We start from the raw sequence: 21,669 nt of genomic DNA on the forward strand, positions 1-21,669 counted from the left end.
GTCGTCTCACGCGGTGTGCACGTCCAGCACGAACGCTGGTCCAACTGAGGCGCCATTTGGAAATGGCATGGCAAGCCGTTCCACAGGACTACATCCAGCATCTCTACGATCGTCTCCATGGGAGAATAGCAGCCTGCATTGCTGCGAAAGGTGGATATACACTGTACTAGTGCCGACATTGTGCATGCTCTGTTGCCTGTGTCTATGTGCCTGTGGTTCTGTCAGTGTGATCATGTGATGTATCTGACCCCAGGAATGTGTCAATAAAGTTTCCCCTTCCTGGGACAATGAATTCACGGTGTTCTTATTTCAATTTCCAGGAGTGTATTTTGACTACACTGTTCACTTTCGTTAGAAACATTTATCTGTTCGTTACGTAAATTTTGCAAATCGGGTGTCTCAAGCTGGGCAGCGTTCATTGTAATGGAAAGTGACACGTCATCAATTGTCGTTAAATTAACAGTGGACACAATTGAATTCGTTTGCTGATTATTAGGATTAAAATCATTACTAGTGATCGGCACGCACTGATTGTCTGTAAATGGAGGACTATCATTAAGACACTGAGTGTCGCAAGTATTATCTGTCAAATTATTCGAGTCGGCTATTTCACTCATTGCACATCGCGATGTACTGTTAACAATTTTTCGCGGCATTTTTCACAAATCAAAATTAAGCACAAAAATGAAATAAAGACAAAGCAAAAATGGAACAAACACAATTACAACAAAGAGCAATAAATTGCCGATGATCTGTGAAAGAAAGAGTGACAAATCAGTAAATGCGTTGCGCCAGATGCAAACTACATTTAAGTAAATAAGAACAGATATATGACTACTTCTCAGAAATTCACAAAGAAAATACGATCCTGGCCGATTGTCGCCAAGTGTAACCTCCCCACAAAATAAAATAAATAATATGAATAATAATCAAAGTATCCACGGGTGTGCTGCCGGTCTATAGTGTCCAACGGGCGCAATATTTCGGCGAACATACATGTCGCCATCATCAGGTGAACTGACGGACTGAGCTCCTGTGAACGTGCCGGCACGGAGATCCGTACGCTATGGCTGTTCAGAGGGAACCGACGTCATCTCAGACGCCGTCGCAATCTGTTCCACCGCGCGACCGTGGCGCGGTCGGCGGAGGGAGCGCGGCGCGGGCGGAGGGTATTTAAATCTGCCGCCGCCGCGACCGAACCCAGTTCCCTCTGAGCAGCCATAGCGTACGGATCTCAGTGCCGGCACGTTCACAGGAGCTCAATCCGTCAGTTCACCTGATGATGGCGACATGTATGTTCGCCGAAATATTGTGCCCTTTGGACACTATAGACCGGCAGCACACCCGTGGATATTTTGATTATCAAATACGCCGGGAGAAACTCAAGAATCACTATATGAATAATATTCACGTTTAGTGTAACCTCCCCACAAAAATTTCATTCCAAGTGTAACCTCCCCACAAAAATTCCTTCCCAAGTGTAACCTCCCCATAAAAATTATTTCCCATTTAACCTCCCTACAAAATAAAATAAATAATATGAATAATATTCACGTTTAGTGTAACCTCCCCACAAAATATAATAAATAATATGAATATGATTCTAATTTAGTGTAACCTCAAAACAGAAAATTCATTGACATTTAACCTCCCCACAAAATAATTTACCGTAACCTCCCAACAAAATTCGTTGCCATTTAACCTCCGCACAAAATTCATTCCCTTTTAGTGTAACCTCAAAACAGAAAATTCATTGACATTTAACCTCCCCACAAAATTCATTCACATTTAATCTAAGCTCAAAAACAGAAAAATTCCTAAACCTCTCAACAGTAAAAAATTATAATTATGTCGTTCACATTCAGTGTAACGTCCCAACAAAAAAAGTAAATTCAGTAACCTGGTAACAATACAATGTAACTAACCTCTCAATTAAATTGTCGCTCACTTATAACTTTTCAATAATTGACTGTGAATTTAACCTGGTAAATTTTGGACGTCAGCAGTGCTGCGTCATGGCCCTGAAAGATCATTCTGAATAAAAAAGAGAAAAATTCTTACCTCAATGAAGTCGCCGGATAACGCATATATATCTGCTCTTAAAATAATGTTTTCTGGCACAGCCCTGTGGAATGCTGGCCGATAGATTTGTCATTTATGAAAGGAAGCAACTGATTTTTCTTTTGCAACAATCGGGATGATCATGGATGGGAGAAATTAGTAAATTCTTTAAATTGAAATGAATGGTTGTTAAAAGTTACTTTTTATGAGAAAGATTATTATTACGAGATTTTTAAAACATTTACATGGGAGTTGAGATAACATTACTACATATGCGCGAGGCTGCTTTTTATCTTATACAATAATACTCAGGCTCCGGCATCGCTGCACCGCGACCGGCCACCCAACACGATACACCAGACCAGACCAGAGCAGACTACAGACTAGCCACAACTAACTGCTACAGCTACACAGTTCCTACTGCAGTCATCACTGCTCTCTGGTCAGAGATTCTCTTATACCTTGCATATCGCAGGCAGCGCATGAGCAATACATCGAAATTACATCTGCTCGGACCTCTTACAAACTGAAGTTCAGAGGACTTTTGGAAACGATTAGAAGGTATTTGAATTATTGAAAGACTTGTTATGCGTTGTCCATGCATGTTCGATTTAGCTGTATATCGTTTTTAGTACATAATTAGCGTTTGCGATCTTAAATACGAGTTGAAATAATGAAGCGTATTGTGATGAAGTCAGTAGGCCTACATGTTTGAATTAAACACGTTAGTAATTGTACAGTATTGTTTTTGACATCTGTAATTCGTTCTGCAGACGTTCGTAAACGATGCCAGATTCCGAATCAGAACACTAGGCATTATTTTGGTTTCAGTATTATTGCCTGACTGTTGACGCAGGCAAGTTGTAAGCACGTTTTCCGCATGTGTCGTGGTTGCTTAAACATTATTCGTAGTAAATAATTGTAGGTACTCTTGAAGACAGTTTTTAATAAGCCTACTTACTGTGGGGTAGAAGGGATACCGTAGTTTTCTTGTTATATTTGGTCGTTATTACAGTAGCCTACATTTAACATTACCTGATTTTTGTAATTTTTTTTTGAAGATGTGACAAGAAGTACTAATACGTCTCACACTTTTTGCATGTCACAAGTAAAAAACTGCTTACGACTTTCATTCATCTGACGTAATACAGGTACGTTAAATCTTTAGCGTTAGGCACTTCCGATACAAAACAAATGCTATACACTATGTTTTTTTATTTACGTTACTTTCATTGCAATGTGTCTAGTAAACGAACTTTAAAGGAGATAAATGCAAGTAACGAATAATTTTTACAGCCACTGTATCAAATTTTCCTGTGCTGTACGTAGTAGGCTACTATGAGTATTTTATAGCTGTAAAGAAAGGCATTAAACGAATGTTTTCGCCATATTGTCTTGTGCTTTTGATTCGGTGAGTGTGTACTCCACTACTGGCCATTAAAAAGTCCCGCCCGCAGTTTGGCAGAAAAATTGCCGCCGTATCGTCCAGTTGGCCACTATCTCCCTATACAGGTTCTATAACACTATCCTGCGGGCAGCGCCCTCGCTGGCGGAACTGCGAAGCTGATCTGTCCCTAGGATTGCCACTTTCCACGACCATCCGCGTAATCTCTCTTCTTCGTTTAGAACAAATCGTGGAAATAATGGTATTCCACGCGTTATCTAACTGGCAGCCGCAATCATACTTCATCACGATTTCCGCCATACGCATTTCTACGGATACATTAATAATGGAGTCCCAAAAAGACGCTGTTTTGGCCATAATTATTATCGTATCATATTTTATTGAATGGCCGCTGATGATACAATGTTTAGTTACAGCAGACTTGTTTGTTTACAAAAGGCGAGTGTGGACTGTTCCTTCACGGTGGGCGTGTTTCTTCGATAGAAATATGTCACATTGGCGAAATATTTTGTAAATTGCCGCCATATGCAACAACAAATCGTCCTTCACTGATCCCAGAAGGTCTGCAGTTTCAGTTAGTGGGGGGGGGGGGGAACCACTTTAACTTGAAATTTCTGGACGATTCTCGTCATCATGAACGAAATTTTTTCAGCAATGTGAAAAAAAGATAGAGACTTTTACCGATGTGTTCTCCTCTTTATCCACTTCCTGGATTTTGGTTTTAACTGATAGTACCTTGTTAACTTGCTGGGTAGCAGTCCAGTACCCCTGAACACTATTTTTAGCTGGACGAGCATTTCAGACAAGTTATCTGAATCTGTGACTACCCACTTGTCGGCATGACGTTGCGACTGCTCTGGCTTGGACGCGTGCACTGATTCGGTTGAGAAGAGTGTCGTAGAGACCTGGTGTCCTCTCATAAGGCAATTTGGCCCCCAACTGTTGTAACTGATCCTTGATAGTCTGGATACTGGCAATGGGACGGAGTTGGCCACCGATATGGTCACACACATGTTCTATTGGAGACAGGTATGGGGACTTTACTGGCCATGGGAGTACCTCAACATCAAGCAGACAGTTCATAGTGACACTTACCGTGTGGACGAGTATTTACCCGTTGAAAAATGACACCACGATACTGCCACATCAGAGGAAACACATGAGGATGCAGAATGTCCATGATGTACCATTGTACCGCCACAGTTCCCTCACACTACCACACTACTATGGCTCTCCAACGCATGACTCCAGGAGGAACATTGCTACGACTCTCCAATACGTACGAAAAATGGGACCTCTCCTCAGGTCGACGCCATACTCAACGACTATGGTAGTCCAGGGTAGCGCAAGAACTGCGGTTCATTGCTGAATACAATGCGACACCATTAATCATCAGTCCATGCTTCTCGATCATAGCAGCACTCCAGGCGCAGCTGTCCGTGTCGTGGTGTTACCGGCAGCCTATGCATGGGACAGTAATTGCCTAGTCTAGCTGCTGCTATTCTCCAACCAACTGTGCGGGATGACACAGAATGTTGCAGGGGGTTTAGTACTTGTTCTCGGATAGTAGACGCAGATGAGAACGGATTGCGATGTGCTTGGTGCACATTGTAGTGATCCACTCTCGAGGCGCCCAGACGTAGTAACAAAGAACCTTGAAGACGAGTGTGAGCACGGATCCCAATATCGGACCAATGTCACGTCTGAATGCCGCCCCCCCCCCCCCCCCCCCCCAAAATCTGGGTACTGGATGATTTGAGCAGCTGGCCAAATAAAGATCAACACTATGGCGCCTTTGAACTCTTATCAGGTGGTGATAACGCCACGTCACACGAGCACGAGGCGTCTGTGTCCTTCACAGCGATCACCCAACATCTGACGCTGTTCACGTCCCTTTTATATCCCACCAGCCATGGTAACAACAATAAACACCAACAGCACAACTGCACCCTGGTGGCCGTTCCATCTGTCACAGAGGACTGCAGTTCCAATCATTTACATACCCATCAAAGGCGTGTACGAGTACGAAGTTACATTGACACCCGACCATGCAATATGGTTCAAATGGCTCTGAGCACTATGGGACTTAACATCTGAGGTTATCAGTCCCCTAGAACTTAGAACTACTTAAACATAACTAACCTAAGGACATCAATCATATCCATGCCCGAGACAGGATTGGAACCTGCGACCGTAGCAGTCACGCGGTTCCGGACTATAGCGCCTAGAACCGTTCGGTCAAAGCGGCCTCCCATGCAAGATGGCTAGGATGATTACGAAGTTGATGTAACAAGAAGAAGACACGCGTAGGCCGTGTCCAGGTGGTGCGTGGTGTTTTGTATTTTCTCAGCCACGCAGGGTGGGGTGGCGGTGTCCAGGAATGGAAGACGGCGCCTAGCGACACTGCGGCCGTCAGAAACTCCATAATGCTGGCAAACTGCTACGCTGCACTATTTGGTTAGCATGCAAAGGGAGCGAGTAGGAGTCTGTGTCAACGCCAGAAAACAGTATTTGAAGTTTAAGACTTAAAATTTAACTGTCCATCATAAGACAAAAGAACGACGCAGCACGAAGGATTATCCGAATGGGACGGAAATCGGTAGATGTGATGTACATAGAAACAAGTGATTAAAATTGTATGATTTATTCATAGCGCATTGGTCCACCTTTGGCCCTTATGGAAGCAGTTGTTCGGGTAGGCATTGGTTGATAGAGTTGCTGGAGTCCTCCTGAGGGATATCGTGCCAAATTCTGACGAATTGGCGCGCTAAACAGCCAAAATCCTGAGACGGTTGGAGGGCCCTGCTCATAGTGCTCCTAATGTTCTCAATTGGGGAAAGATCCGGCGACATCGCTGGCCGAGGTAAGGTTTCTCAAGCAGTAAGACAAGCAGTAGAAACTCTTGCCGTTTGCGAACGGGCATTATCTTGCTAAAATATAAACCCAGGATGGTTTGCCATGAAGGGCAAATGGCTCTAACCACTATGGGACTTAACATCTGAGGTCATCAGTCCTCTAGACTTAGAACTACGTGATCCTAACTAACCTAAGGACATCACACACATCCATGCCCGAGGCAGGATTCGAACCTACCACCGTAGCAGACGCATGGTTCCGCACTGAAGCGCCTAGAACCGCTCGGCCACACCGGCCGGCCCATGAAGGGCAACAAAACGGGACTTGAAATATCTTCGACTTACCGCTATCCCGTAAGGATGCCGTGGACGACAATCAAGGGGGCCTACTATGCAATGAAAAGGTAACCCAGACCATTACTCCTGGTTGTCGAACCGTATGACGGGTGAAATTCAGGATGGTACCTCACAACTGTCAAGGGCGTCTGCAGACACGTATTGGTCGTGGAATCTTATTGACTGGAGTAGAACTGTCTTCAGTGCTGAGTCCCCCTTCGAATTGAGCTCCGATAGCTAGTGGAAACGTGTCTGGAGAGGCCCTGGACAGCAGTGGAACATCAACTTGAGTGCCGCCTACTGTGGCCGAGCGGTTCTAGGCGCTTCGGTCCGGAAGGTTTAAGTAGTTCTAAGTCTAGAGGGAATGATGACCTCAGATGTTAAGTCCCTTAGTGCTTAGAGCCATTTGAACCAGCCATCAACTTGAGTATCGCCTGCCATACGGCCCGGCAACCATGAGTGATGGTCTGGGATGCTATTTGTTTTCAGAGAAGGATTACTTTGGTTGTCGTCCGCGGCACCCTTACATCAGAGCGGCACGTCGCAATATTCTACGCCCCGTTTTGTTACCCTTGATGGCAAACCATCATGGGCCTACATTTCAGCAAGATAATGACCGCCCGCGAACAGCAGAGGTTCTACCGCTTACCTTCGCCAGCGAGGTCGCCGTATGGCTCTCCATTTGAGAACGTTTGATGCATTGAGTGCACGGTCATCTAACCAGCTCGGTAATGTGACGATCTAACGAGCCAGTTGGACAGAATGTGGAACGGTATCCCACAGGAAGACGTCCAAGAACTCTGTCAACGAATGTGTAGCCGAACAACTGCTTGTATAATGACCAGAGATGGACCAATGCGTTATTGATTTGCTCGATTTTTGAATCTTTTCCTCTTGAATAAATCTTCCAGTTTTCCTGAAACTGTAATAATTTTTTTCGCTATACATGTACATCGCAGTTACTGATTTACGCCCCATTTGGATTGTCTTAGAATGTATTTGCAATTGGTTGTTTCCCAAAAAAAAAAAAATTCCTCTTACTGTAGAGTTGTCAATGAATGAAGCACGCATTGCTGTAAGGAGGGACTTCCAGCTGCGCCGGTGTGTGCAGGGCGCCGGAGATGGGCGACTCAGGGGAGGGCGGCGGGGAGGTGCAGGCGGAGCCGGCGGCGGGCGCGGAGGCGGCGCCGGAGCAGCCGTGGGCGCTGGCGGCGCAGCTGGTGGCGACGAACGCGGGGCAGGGCCGCGCGGCCTGGGCGCACTCGCGGCTCAAGCACCTCACCGAGCTGAGCGTGCGCTCCGCCGCCGCCGCCGCCAGGCTCACCGCCATCATCTGCACGCTGGGGCCCGCCTCCGCCAAGCCCGAGGTGCTCGACGAGCTGCTCGCCGCCGGCATGAACGTCGCCCGCCTCAACTTCTCGCACGGCTCCTTCGAGTACCACGCCGAGACTGTCAGTACCCCACATACATCTCCATATTTTCCTGCCTTCTGATCTTTTCTAATGTTTAAAACGTTCCCCGACTTTGTCTTCATCAAATGTCCGGAGCCGACATGTGAGCGTTTCTAGTGGTGTGCGGCGCGTGAGCCAAATCGTATGACGTATTACGCCACCGATCACCACGGAGACTTTTATCGGGAGTCCCAGACTAGCGTCAGGTTTTGTTACATTGTTAATACAGTATTGGCCATTAAAATTGCTACACCACGAAGATGTGCTACAGACGCGAAATTTAACCGACAGGAAGAAGATGCTGTCATATGCAAATGATTAGCTTTTCACAGCATTCACACAAGGTTGGCGACATATACAACGTGCTGACATGAGGGGAGCTTCCAACCGATTTCTCATACACAAACAGCAGTTGACCGGCGTTGCCCGATGAAACGTTGTTGTCATGCCTCGTGTAAGGAGGATAAATGCGTACCATCACGCTTCCGACTTTGATAAAGGTCGGATTGTAGCCTATCGCGCTTGCGGTTTATCGTATCGCGACATTACTGCTCGCGTTGGTCGAGATCCAATGACTGTTAGCAGAATATGGAATCGGTGGGTTGAGCAGGATAATACGTGCCGTCCTGGATCCCAACGGCCTCGTATCACTAGCAGTCGAGATGACAGACATCTTACCCGCATGGCTGTAACGGATCGTGCAGCCACGTCTCGATCCCTGAGTCAACAGATGGGGGCGTTTACAAGACAACAACCATCTGCACGAACAGTTCGACGACGTTTGCAGCAGCAAGGGCTATCAGCTCGGAGACCGTGGCTGCGGTTACCCTTGACGCTGCATCACAGACAGGAGTGTCTGCGATGGTGTATTCAACGACGAACCTGGGTGCACGAATGGCAAAACGTCATTTTTTTCGGATGAATCCAGGTTCTGATTACAGCATCATGATAATCACATCCGTGTTTGGCGACATCGCGGTTAACGCACACTGGAAGGGCGTAATCGTCATCGCCATACTGGCTTATCACCCGGCGTGATGGTATGTCATGCCATTGTATACACGTCTCGGTCATCTCTTGTTCGCATTGACGACCCGTGGCTCTACCCTTCATTCGATCCTTGCGAAACCCTACATTTCAGCAGGATAATGTTGCAGATCCTGTACGGGCCTTTCTGGATCCAGAAAATGTTCGACTGCTGCCCTGGCCAGCACATTCTCCAGATCTCTCACCAATTGAAAACGTCTGGTCAATGGTGGCCGAGCAACTGGCTCGTCACAATACTCCAGTCACTAACTCTCGATGAGCAGTGGTATCGTGTTGAAGCTGCATGGGCAGCTGTACCTGTACACGCCATCCAGGCTCTGTTTCACTCAATGCACAGGCCTATCAAGGCCGTTATTACAGCCAGAAATGGTTGTTCTGGGTACTGATTTCTCAGGATCTATGCACCCAAATTGCATGAAAATGTAATCACATGTTAGTTCTAGTATAATATATTTGTCCAATGTATACCCTTTTATCATCTGCATTTCTTCTTGGTGTATCAATTTTAATGGCCAGTAGTGTACATACTTGATGAGGGTTGACATCCTCACTTTGATCGTTGAGACTACACTGAAACAAATAATAAATGCTCCATTCCAATCTCACCGCTCTCGAAAAGATTCCTACGTCCTATTACTAGACTGGCAAACGTACACCACTAACAGTCAACAAAACACCTCCAATTCATGCCATTCAAATTCCAAAGAAGTGTCCAAAACGGGAAAGTACTAGAAAACTACAATGGCCAAGAACCACTCTTAGCACAACATTTCAAATTTTCATGGAAACAAATAGCTGGTGTTAATAATTAAAGTGCAGCTATTCACAGAGGTCCAATGTGGGCTGTAATTACTGGATGACAGCGAAACTTGGTAGATATTCTAACGCGTTAATGCGAAACCCATTTATGCAGCAAAAAATAGTTCCATTTTTGTCCACCAAGTGCAAATCTGTCGCTGTGAATCCAGGAAAGATGTAAAGAAATACTTCCATGCCTAACGGATTAGGAGCGGGACGTGGGCAGAAGAGGTCAGACAAGTGAAAAAGGCATAATATTGATTTTATTATTTACTGCTGCTTACACAATTTGTTCAGTACTAGCACCGGAGAAATCGACGAGACACTGTACAGGGCCAGATTTGCACCTGGTGGCGAAAATTGTAACTAAGTTTTTCCCACCATAAATCGGTTCTCCATTAATGCATTAGCGTATCTACCAAATTCGCTGCCATACGATAATAACAGCTCCCACTGGACCTCCATGAATAGCTGCTCTTTAATTATAACCACCTGGCACCTAGCTAAGCCCACTGTTCTGTCAACACAGTCTCAGTATACCTAAGAGCTCTTTATTCTAATATGAGAGCTATTTTTTTCAAGTTTCTATCAGTCTTCAAGTGGAAACCACGATGAAAACGAAAAGCAACATTCAGCTGCACCTTCCACCCTCCAGCCGCTCTGACTTAGGCATTTGGCGTAGTGTGGTTCCAACTTTCCAATACCTTCGACATAGAAACCTGTGGTGTCCATCTGTTCTCTAGTTGGTTTGCAGCTCGATGTCTGGGCGAAAATGCTATCCCCATAGCCAGCGGTTCATGTGAGCGAAGGGATGGGTGGATTATCAGACACTTCCCATGGAAAAAGCTGCTAGTCAATGATTCCGAACCTGGAGATAATTACCCCTGAGAGGTAAAATTAAATTTTCAGGGAGGTGAAAACCAAACGATTCGATTCTGTTTCAGTCACGAAACTAAATTATTTTCAGATGTTCATAACTATTAGCACAGTTTTTTAGACTCTAATACCGATTATGTAAGTTATCAATAATTACTTTATCTTAATTAGCAGCTTTAATGCCGTGGAGATTACAGATTCCTCACATAGTCCATCCATCACATACATATGTTGTGCTTCGCCCCGTACATCGCTGTTGACAAAAGTGAGACATAAAGGTGACAAATATCTCAAGAAAATGTCTTCTCCAGGTTGTAGACAGTAACAGCAGTATTCCAGAAATTGCTTCATTACTCTCTTCGAAACAGATAAATGAACTAATTGACAGCACGACACAGCAGTGCTACATAGGGGCTGTACACAGTGTTATTATTATTATAGTGGTTAGACACAAAGCATTAATTACCTGAAGTCGTCCAATTTCTGTCAGTTCAGAAGTGAGGTGTGCAGGGACAATGATTTACAAACAGTAAGTATAGTGCTCACATCTGAATCTGTTTGATTTTAAATGGGGTTGCAGCGTACAGATCGAGCAAGTGCCACATTGGAGAGGAGTGATGCAGGGGACGAATGTTTTGTAACAAATGTCTATCCTCATTGTGGATAGTTAGATTTCTTATCTAAGAAGGAATTGTGGGTAGCAACTGCTATGCACCACGAATTCCTTCGTCATTCATTCTAACACACACACAAACTAAATATCATTTTTCTTTCATCATTTTAAAAATAAAGATGTTCCAAGAAAAGTCCTTCATTCTACAGTTTAGTTAGGTGTTAAAGTTGGTGATAATGTGGTGGAGGGGGAGGGCAGGGGTACTAGATAATGTCTAATTACACCCAGGGGCAATGGTCTAAGAAAGCTGGGGAACCACTGTGCTAGAGCGTCTTCGTTGCAGCTGCAGTGTGCGGCTGTGCATTGTCACGAAGAAGGACATTGTCTGGTGACAGCGTTCCTTTTAGATTATTCTGAATTGTCCTCCGTAGAAGATTTTCTCGCTTTACAAGATCATTGGTTAACACTCACTTCCTTCCCTGACCTTCTGTATCCTGAAAGTATGTGCGTCCTACTTCAAAGTTCCTGCACAACTCCCGCACTTTGTTGTCACGCATAATTGTTACGTTATGTGGGCTGTATGAAGTCAGATGGAGCCCCTCAGCTAGGACTGTTGATATTTTTAAAAATATTGGGAATCCGATTTATTGATACTTAAAAAGTATCTGCATCAGCCTTCAATGTAGCATCAAAATTACTTATATGTCGATATATCGGAAAAATATCGCCATAAAAATATTGGCTGCCAGTTTTAGAGCAATATATTTCAATATTGATTTTTATTAGGTATTCTGTACATAGACAAGCTAGCAGCTTGCTTATCCCCCTCAGACCAAGAATTGAAACGAAAATGATGCACGTTCATGCTTGGCGATGACCACTTTTCTAACAATAGTAGCTACAGATAAGTGGCACAATAAAAGGTGTCCAATGGGCCCGTTGTTCGATTTCTTCGCATATCGGATTGGTCTAGAACACTTCATGTCAACTTTCCTGTTTTTTCATTTTTGCAAACGCCAGCTACCAAGCAGCTGTAGTGTCAAAATTGCATGGTGAAGTTAAACGCTGCAGTTTCTGTTGGTAATGCCGAGCGCCGATTACGTTAGCTTTTCTTCTCACGCGTCCCCGCCCACCGCAAAGACCAGCCTTGCCATTTAGATTTGCGTTAAAAATTGTCATTTAAACGCATCTGGTGTGCTATTTCTTTACATCGGATATCTTGTTATTTAATTCATATCGCCACCCCCCAGTGCAATCAGATTTGTTCTTTGTGCCACCTGTACTTGCTTCATACAGTCACAGAGAAAGACTGGACGTGGTGAAAGCTCAAAAAGTAGTAAGGCTCCTTCACACAGTGAAAATAAAATTATGCTGTATTACAATTTCAAAAGAACAACTTCAGATATTTATCGAAAATTGCGAAAAAATATAATACAAAATAAAAACATGGGTACTCGATATTGCCATTTCGATATCGATATGTCGGAGGAGCAAAAGCACGTCGATACATATCGACATCTTCTACATATCTATATATCGATATCTTGTCCGCAGACCTACTCTAAGCATGAAGAAACCAACTGACAGAAGGTATTTCTCGCTTGGCGGAAGACTATTTTTCTAGGCATCTCTGTGTTCTCACTGTGCTCTCAGAACTGAAAAGTGCGACGTAACGCCATCGACGGGCATACTAGAGACACTGTGCAACACATCTTTACAAAGCTCCATTGGATTTTCACTGTGCTTTTAATTTCGCGACCGAGCAGACCTTGAAAACAAAAATATCCCTCATACAGGGCCCCTTCCGACTCATCAGGTAGGGAGACACTAAAATGCAACACTTTCCTGCAGAAACCGTAAAATCTTATTGGTGAAATTACAGCGAAATCCAGACCTTTAGCTGCTTACAGGTGTTGATAAATATCAACGGGGACAGTTGAAAATGTGTGCTCCTATCGGGATTTCCTGCTTACATGACCGGCGCTCTATCCGTCTGAGCCACCAAGGAAACAGAGGATTTGTCTCTGGCACGCTCCCAGTGAGACCCACATTTTCAACTTACTGTTCACACACTACATTTTTAGTGCCCCTGCCCACTATACTCATTACTCGCGGCAGTCAATCTACCGATTCCCGTAAGAGTTCGGACATGTCCGAAACAATAGATATCATCTTCATATACACTCCTGGAAATTGAAATAAGAACACCGTGAATTCATTGTCCCAGGAAGGGGAAACTTTATTGACACATTCCTGGGGTCAGATACATCACATGATCACACTGACAGAACCACAGGCACATAGACATAGGCAACAGAGCATGCACAATGTCGGCACTAGTACAGTGTATATCCACCTTTCGCAGCAATGCACGCTGCTATTCTCCCATGGAGACGATCGTAGAGATGCTGGATGTAGTCCTGTGGAACGGCTTGCCATGCCATTTCCACCTGGCGCCTCAGTTGGACCAGCGTTCGTGCTGGACGTGCAGACCGCGTGAGACGACGCTTCATCCAGTCCCAAACATGCTCAATGGGGGACAGATCCGGAGATCTTGCTGGCCAGGGTAGTTGACTTACACCTTCTAGAGCACGTTGGGTGGCACGGGATACATGCGGACGTGCATTGTCCTGTTGGAACAGCAAGTTCCCTTGCCGGTCTAGGAATGGTAGAACGATGGGTTCGATGACGGTTTGGATGTACCGTGCACTATTCAGTGTCCCCTCGACGATCACCAGTTGTGTACGGCCAGTGTAGGAGATCGCTCCCCACACCATGATGCCGGGTGTTGGCCCTGTGTGCCTCGGTCGTATGCAGTCCTGATTGTGGCGCTCACCTGCACGGCGCCAAACACGCATACGACCATCATTGGCACCAAGGCAGAAGCGACTCTCATCGCTGAAGACGACACGTCTCCATTCGTCCCTCCATTCACGCCTGTCGCGACACCACTGGAGGCGGGCTGCACGATGTTGGGGCGTGAGCGGAAGACAGCCTAACGGTGTGCGGGACCGTAGCCCAGCTTCATGGAGACGGTTGCGAATGGTCCTCGCCGATACCCCAGGAGCAACAGTGTCCCTAATTTGCTGGGAAGTGGCGGTGCGGTCCCCTACGGCACTGCGTAGGATCCTACGGTCTTGGCGTGCATCCGTGCGTCGCTGCGGTCCGGTCCCGGGTCGACGGGCACGTGCACCTTCCGCCGACCACTGGCGACAACATCGATGTACTGTGGAGACTTCACGCCCCACGTGTTGAGCAATTCGGCGGTACGTCCACCCGGCCTCCCGCATGCCCACTATACGCCCTCGCTCAAAGTCCGTCAACTGCACATACGGTTCACGTCCACGCTGTCGCGGCATGCTACCAGTGTTAAAGACTGCGATGGAGCTCCGTATGCCACGGCAAACTGGCTGACACTGACGGCGGCGGTGCACAAATGCTGCGCAGCTAGCGCCATTCGACGGCCAACACCACGGTTCCTGGTGTGTCCGCTGTGCCGTGCGTGTGATCATTGCTTGTACAGCCCTCTCGCAGTGTCCGGAGCAAGTATGGTGGGTCTGACACACCGGTGTCAGTGTGTTCTTTTTTCCATTTCCAGGAGTGTAGATAAGGCTTACCGGCCACTGATCTTCTTCAGTGCAGATGCACTCACATTGCCCGAACTCTTCGGACATATCCGAAAGAACAGATACCATCTTCGTACATATAAACTCATTAGTATTCCACTCCAGTGCACGGGAGGGCGCTTGCTAATTCTTGATAACTTTTAATTTGGAAGAATAACTGTGTCCGTCTCTGTAGATCACTAACTTTCGACTCCAGAAACACGAGAGCTGCCAGTCGTCTCACTAATTTCATGAGTTCTAACTTACTCCAGAAACTGTTTAATAATCGGGAATTTTACCCAGTCAATAGTGTGTTGCAAGATAATTGGCTGTTGACTCAAATGCAGACTTACACAGTTCACCAACACCTTTCTGGAGCGAATATCACTTCTCTGGCAAGTGCTGTCTCTTGAAAGAACTTTTCTGTTATTTCTGTGTAATCCCCCAGTGTTATTCTGTACATACAGCGTGTGTATGAGTGGTTACCAATGTTGTGTCTGCAAAGGAAATATCATGCCCACAAATGAATTGAAGGCAGCCCCGCCATTGAGAACCTACACTTAGAGGAATGTATTAGTTACTTAGTCGAGATGAGATTCTGTTCTAGTGCTGCGGTACCTAACGGTTACTGATTTGAGTAGTTACTCTTCCTAAGCAGCATCCCATACGAGCAAACCTCTTGCGTTTTTACCCGTGTTTTAGGTACCTGAGCTATGCGCAGCTCTATTTAAAAGAGTGGCTCGATGTAGTCATAGGGTCGAGCCGTGCACGTCTGCTTTCATGCACTGCAGTTAAATCACTGCAAATAATAACCGGTAGCTGTAATCTGTAATCAAAATAGTCTATGCATGGACTAGAACTGCGAGTTAATAAAATACACAGATATACAAAGTAAAGTTAAATGAATGTTTTAATAAAAAGGGTTCTGTTAGAACATCTGTAACTGAATAAAGGTTGTTCTAGGAAGGACATTTAAAATAAACGGAATGTGATTCTACGATAGTCAATCAAAATACAGACGGAAAATGCCGTTGTCAAATGCAGTAAAGTTACGTAGAGGGCTTTGCGAGAATGGTAGAAAAATCTCCAAACTATACAGTCATCAAAGATACGCGAGAACTAAGTCCATTACAAGCTCAAAATACACGAAATATTCACCACCTCAGAAGAGTTCAGAGTTCAGCATGACGATTTACAATTTAACACACGCGTTGCAAAGAACAGTAAGTTATATTCTGCCTATTTCAGTTCTATAAATCAAGGGGAAAACGTTAGTCCTGCTTTGGAGCACATTTAGACCTCTCGAATTATGAAGTCCCTTCAGAAGTTAGCCGATTGTAGCGGCCGTTATCCGCCATACGACTGAATTGTGCACGTCACTGTAGACAGGTCTTAAAAATAAAGAACTGTTATAAACATTCTGTCACACTCGAATAATTTACAATAATTATAATAAAGGTTTGTCCATAAATAAATATGCCAGTATTTTTGTGCAAGTGCGCTCACGTCAAATGACTACAGACTATCGCTAAGTATTATTTAAACAATTATTTACTCCTTCTTAACAGAACTATTTTCTGTTTCTCTTTTCAATTGTGATGGCCGCTAAACAACATGCGATTGACCAGTTTTAAAATAGCACAGTTTCTTAACAGCACTTGTGATCAACATTTAAGTAAAGTGACTGACAAAATACCGAAAGTTTCAGTAAATAAATATACAAGTATGACAAAATATGAGATACTGATGTTGTATTAATTTCCTGTGTAAATGTGGAGAATAGGATGTTCAAAAGGTTCAAAAGGCTCTGAGCACTATGGGACTCAACTGCTGAGGTCATTAGTCCCCTAGAACTTAGAACTAGTTAAACCTAACTAACCTAAGGACATCACAAACATCCATGCCCGAGGCAGGATTCGAACCTGCGACCGTAGCGGTCTTGCGGTTCCAGACTGCCTTTAACCGCACGGCCACTTCGGCCGGCTGAATAGGATGTTCTGACAAACATTTGCATAATGAAAGCGATATAAAAGACGTCTTAAATCAATAATAAAATAGATGCAGATGATATCTATAGAGCAATGCTATCATCCGAGATACCATTTCTCGAGATCGCATGAAGAGCTTAAAAGTTGTTAATTCATAGATTCATTGTGTAAAGTTTATTCACTGTGAAATATTAACTTCTGCAATTGTAAAGTTATTGAGGTGTTGTTGTGTCATTGTATGTGCCTCATTTTTTTGAGATCGCAGACTTATTTAGATTTGCGCTAATATCTGACTGTGAGTTACTCACAAGAGCTGTAACTTAGCCATCTTTAAGATTGTCTGATACTCCGTCATGTCTTGGAGCATCTCCTGCACAAAGGACACGCGAGTAACAGCCATCCAAGTTCCAAGCTTCGGGATATTCTCCACGTCCGATCCTTTGCTGCCGCACATGCTCGACTGGAGCCGCCATTAGCCAGCCGCTGTGGCCGAGCGGTTATAGACGCTTCAGTCCGGAACCGCGCTGCTGCTACAGTCGCAGGTTTGAATTCTGCCTCGGGCATGGATGTGTGCGATGTCCTTAGGTTAGTGAGGTCTAAGTAGTTCTAAGTCTAGGGGACTGATGACCTCAGATGTTAAGTCCCATAGTGATTTGAGCCATTTGAACCATCTTTTTCAGCCGCCATTGAGGCCCGCCCTGCCACGTCGTACTATCGACCCTGGGGCCGCACAAATTCGCAAACAAATTCACCTTACCTTGTACCAATTCTAGTGGCCGATAGCTCGCCTAAATATGCGTAACTTTGTTGCTGTTGTGGCATTCAGTCCAGAGACTGGTTTGATGCAGCTCTCCACGACGCTCTATCCTGTGCAAGCCTTTTCATCTCCGAGTAACTACTGCAAAATACATCCTTCTGAATCTGCTTAGTGTATTCATCTCTTGGTCTCCCTCTACGATTTTTACCCTCCACGCTTCCCTCCAGTACTAAATTGGTGATCCCTTGATGCCTCATAATGTGTCCTATTAACCGATCCCTTCTTCTAGTCAAGTTGTGCCAAAAATTCTCTTTTCTCCAATTCTGTTCAGTACCTCCTCATTAGTTGCGTGATCTAGCCATTTAATCTTCGACCATCATCTGTTATTTTGCTCTCCAAACAGTAAAACTCCTTTACTACTTTAAGTGGCTCATTTCATAATCTACTTCCCTCAGCATCACCTAATTTAACACGACTACATTCCATTATTATCGTTTTGCTTCAGTTGATTTTAATTTTATATCCTCCTTTCAAGACACTGTCCATTCCGTTCAACTGCTCTTCCAGGAGACAGAAATACTATGTCGTTGGCAAACCAAAAAGTTTTTATTTCTTCTGCATGGATTTTAATTCCTACTAGAAATTTTTCTTTTGTTTCTTTTACTGCTTGCTCAATGTACATCGGGGATAGCCTACAACGCTGCCTCACTCCCTTCTCAACCACTGCTTCCCTTTCATGCCGCTCGACACTAGCTTAATCAGGAAATCAATAACGTTGAACATATATCCTCCTGGAATGAATACACCTAGATATTTATTTTCGGAGAAATGAAATAAATGTATTAAATCAACAAACAATGTTAAATGCTAATTTTAATCTAGCTTTGAGAATGGCTCAAAGCCGCGCCTGTGTTTATTAGACTGATACATTAATTTGGTTGATATTCAAAAAAATATTCAAATGTGGTTTAATTGTTATGGGACCAAACTGCTTCCGTCATCGGTCACTAGACTTACACATTACTTAAACTAACTTATGCTTAAAACAACACACACACCCATGTCCGAGGGAGGACTCGAACCTCTGGCGGGAGGGGTCACGCAGTCCATGAAATGGCGCCTAAAACCGCGTAGCCACTCCGCGTAGTTGGTTCATATTGATTAGCCCTCTGGAACCGAATACCTGACAGTGTCAGTAAAGAGCTGAGAGAACTAGCAGCCGGAACCAACACATTGTTGTGATTGTTTCCCTGCCTGCCAAGCCGCGGTCCGTATGAATCGCTTTTAAGAGTCTCTTACACTCTTTCCAGCGAGGCTCGCTGCGTCCACATGTGGTCTCCCCGCAACGAATCCTTACAACCGTTACAAGAGCAGTGTCTCCCACTACACTGGCCGTGAAGCTTCCAGCCTATAGTCTGCAATTCATACTCCGTATGGGTCACTGTTCTATAATATTCAAAAGCTCCTCCTACGATTAAAGACTCCACCAATCAAATTCACTTCTCTGCTTTTTGGCGGGAAACATCGCTCGCCGTTAGGCATTCTTCCGTATTAAAGGTGTTATCACTCTCCAACACTGTTGGACTCTGGCTGGTTTTTTTTAGCTGCAAGAGTGCGTTTAGCCTCAATTCACTGGTTCCGCCACAGGGGTCGCCCGTAGGGCTATAAGCCGCTGCCTCCACACTGTTTTCTATAGAGCAGTAACATATATCGATCGGTCGAAGATGACACGTCTACATTTCCAAACGGCCTTTGTGCTGCTTATCACGTCCTTCTCAGGAACGGGTAACCGTCACCATTCCCTACAGTCAGAGTTCAGCTCAAATTAATCTCAGGCGTGTAACACTACAGAAAAATATTAGTGCGTGATGCTGTACAGTATCAACCAAAAGAAGGATCAGTTATCTGATCACCCACTGCCAATCGCGGTCTCATATCGAATAAAATACGCAAACGAACTGGTATAATATTACATGCATGGAGGCTAAATACTGCCGCGTTACATTTAAGTTCATGCAACTGGGAGAATACCTGACGTATTCGCTAAACGAGTCTAATTGTTGCCAACCACAAGATGGAGCAGGTATCATGAATCTGCCTTATAGCGAAATTCATGCGGATTTTGGTGGGCTAACTCCTGGATAGAGATGGATGTGAACAACCCTAACCCCTATGCCCCGAAAACGTTGGCTTTTCCTTTGCTCACAAATATCACAGATGAATAACGCGCCAAACTCAAGGCAACGTAATATTGATGACCTGATTAAAATCCAAATCGCGTATTTACACCTCTAAGCGTTCGTCTCTAAAGGGTAGAAAATAATACGTTTAATACAGGGTGTTTCAAAATGAATATACGGGTTTTAAGGCCTTGTAGCATTTATTACATCCAATTTACAGTTTTAAATAATGCGGCAAATGAAAAACCAACTCAAACAGTTTTTCTTGAAGTGTTCATCGTGAGTACATTCGTCAAATATCGAGCTGATAGGCGAGTTCCTTCCCAACCTTGATCAGTGTGTCTGGAATAATTGTTAGAACAATGCTGTTTCTGCAGTTGTGTAGATTAGCTGGTAGAGGAGACACATGCGCACGATCCTTTATGAACCCAGAAGGTAAAAATTGCATCGCGTCAGACCGTCTGTGAAAGGCCAATCCAATGGTCGGGTACAGCGTCGTATAACCAATCGCGCACTGAGTTATGCCAGTGAGGTGGCGCACCATCTTACGGCCAAAAAAGTTTCTCTTGTTCAGCTTCTTCCAGTTGAGGAGGTAAGAAACACCAGTTACAGTCGCTTCACTGGAAAGGAAAGGTCCATAAACTTTTCGCCGGGATATGGCACACGAAACATTCAGTTCACATTATGTGCGCCCACATTTCAGCTTCGGTGAAATGTCGATTCATCACTGAAAACGACACGATCCAGAAAATCTTCATCGTCTTGCAGCAACACTTCTTTTGCAAAGCTGGCACGTAAAGCGTAGTCTGCAGGCTTTAGAACTTGTAACAGCTGCAAACGATAAGGACGTAGTTGTAAGCGTCTCCTTGAAAGTCTCCACACAGAGGTCACTGGAACTGCTGACTCACGACTAGCCTTGTGAACTGATTTCTTGGGGCTACGCGTGAAAGATTCTCACTCCTTTAACACGTTCTTCAGTCACTCTTGGTCGCTCCATACCGTTCCCTTTGCTCAGAGCTGTACAAACGAAACTTTCTGAGTTGCTCTTTCATTTGATGTGCTATTTATAATTGTAAGTTGAATGTAATAAATGCTACGAAACCTTAAAAACCGTATATCCATATGACATGCTGAATGCCATTTTTAATTAGTGAATTAAGTAGTCTATGTTCCTGAGTGAGGCACAGTTAACTGAATTCAAACATGAAAGCAGGTATTGCACCTGCAAAGTATGTTAATTCACATGTATGGGCACTAATTTCTTTTGCCGCATAAATCACATTTTATTGCGATAAAGATTAATTAAGTGTCAATGCTGTTGTTACGGTTACCATATGTGTCTGGATTTAAATTTTTGTTGCAAACGTCATTTAAGAATATTTAAGAAAAGTTGTCATTTTATTTAAAATGAATTACTTTTATTTATAGTTCCCCAGATAAATTGCTGAATGCTACAGACTTCATCTGACTCAACATGACCAGTTCCTGGACTACAGTAATACATTACAACATTTAAATAAAGAAATGTGATAAACATTCTGTTACATTCAGCTCATTTAACTAAATATAAGCAATAGTTGGTTCATAAATAAATGAACCAGCATTCTCGTACATGCGTGCTCATGATGAATGATAACAGACTGCCGTTAAATATTATTTAAACAATTATTTGTGTTTTCTTTACAGAAACGTGGTTT

At 44.3% G+C, this 21,669-nt stretch overlaps 1 protein-coding gene across 1 annotated transcript in view; it reads left to right on the top strand.

Annotated features, from left to right (window-relative positions):
• The first annotated feature begins 7,778 nt into the window (after positions 1 to 7,778).
• LOC124775440 (pyruvate kinase-like) overlaps positions 7,779 to 21,669 on the top strand; it is a 147,876-nt gene continuing 133,985 nt past the window's right edge. Inside the window, exon 1 of the mRNA XM_047250276.1 lies at positions 7,779 to 8,108. Within this exon, the coding sequence (XP_047106232.1) occupies positions 7,779 to 8,108 (330 nt within the window). The remainder of the gene's footprint in view (positions 8,109 to 21,669) is intronic.

This window comes from Schistocerca piceifrons, chromosome 1, assembly GCF_021461385.2.
Source record: "Schistocerca piceifrons isolate TAMUIC-IGC-003096 chromosome 1, iqSchPice1.1, whole genome shotgun sequence".
NCBI lineage: Eukaryota > Metazoa > Arthropoda > Insecta > Orthoptera > Acrididae > Schistocerca > Schistocerca piceifrons.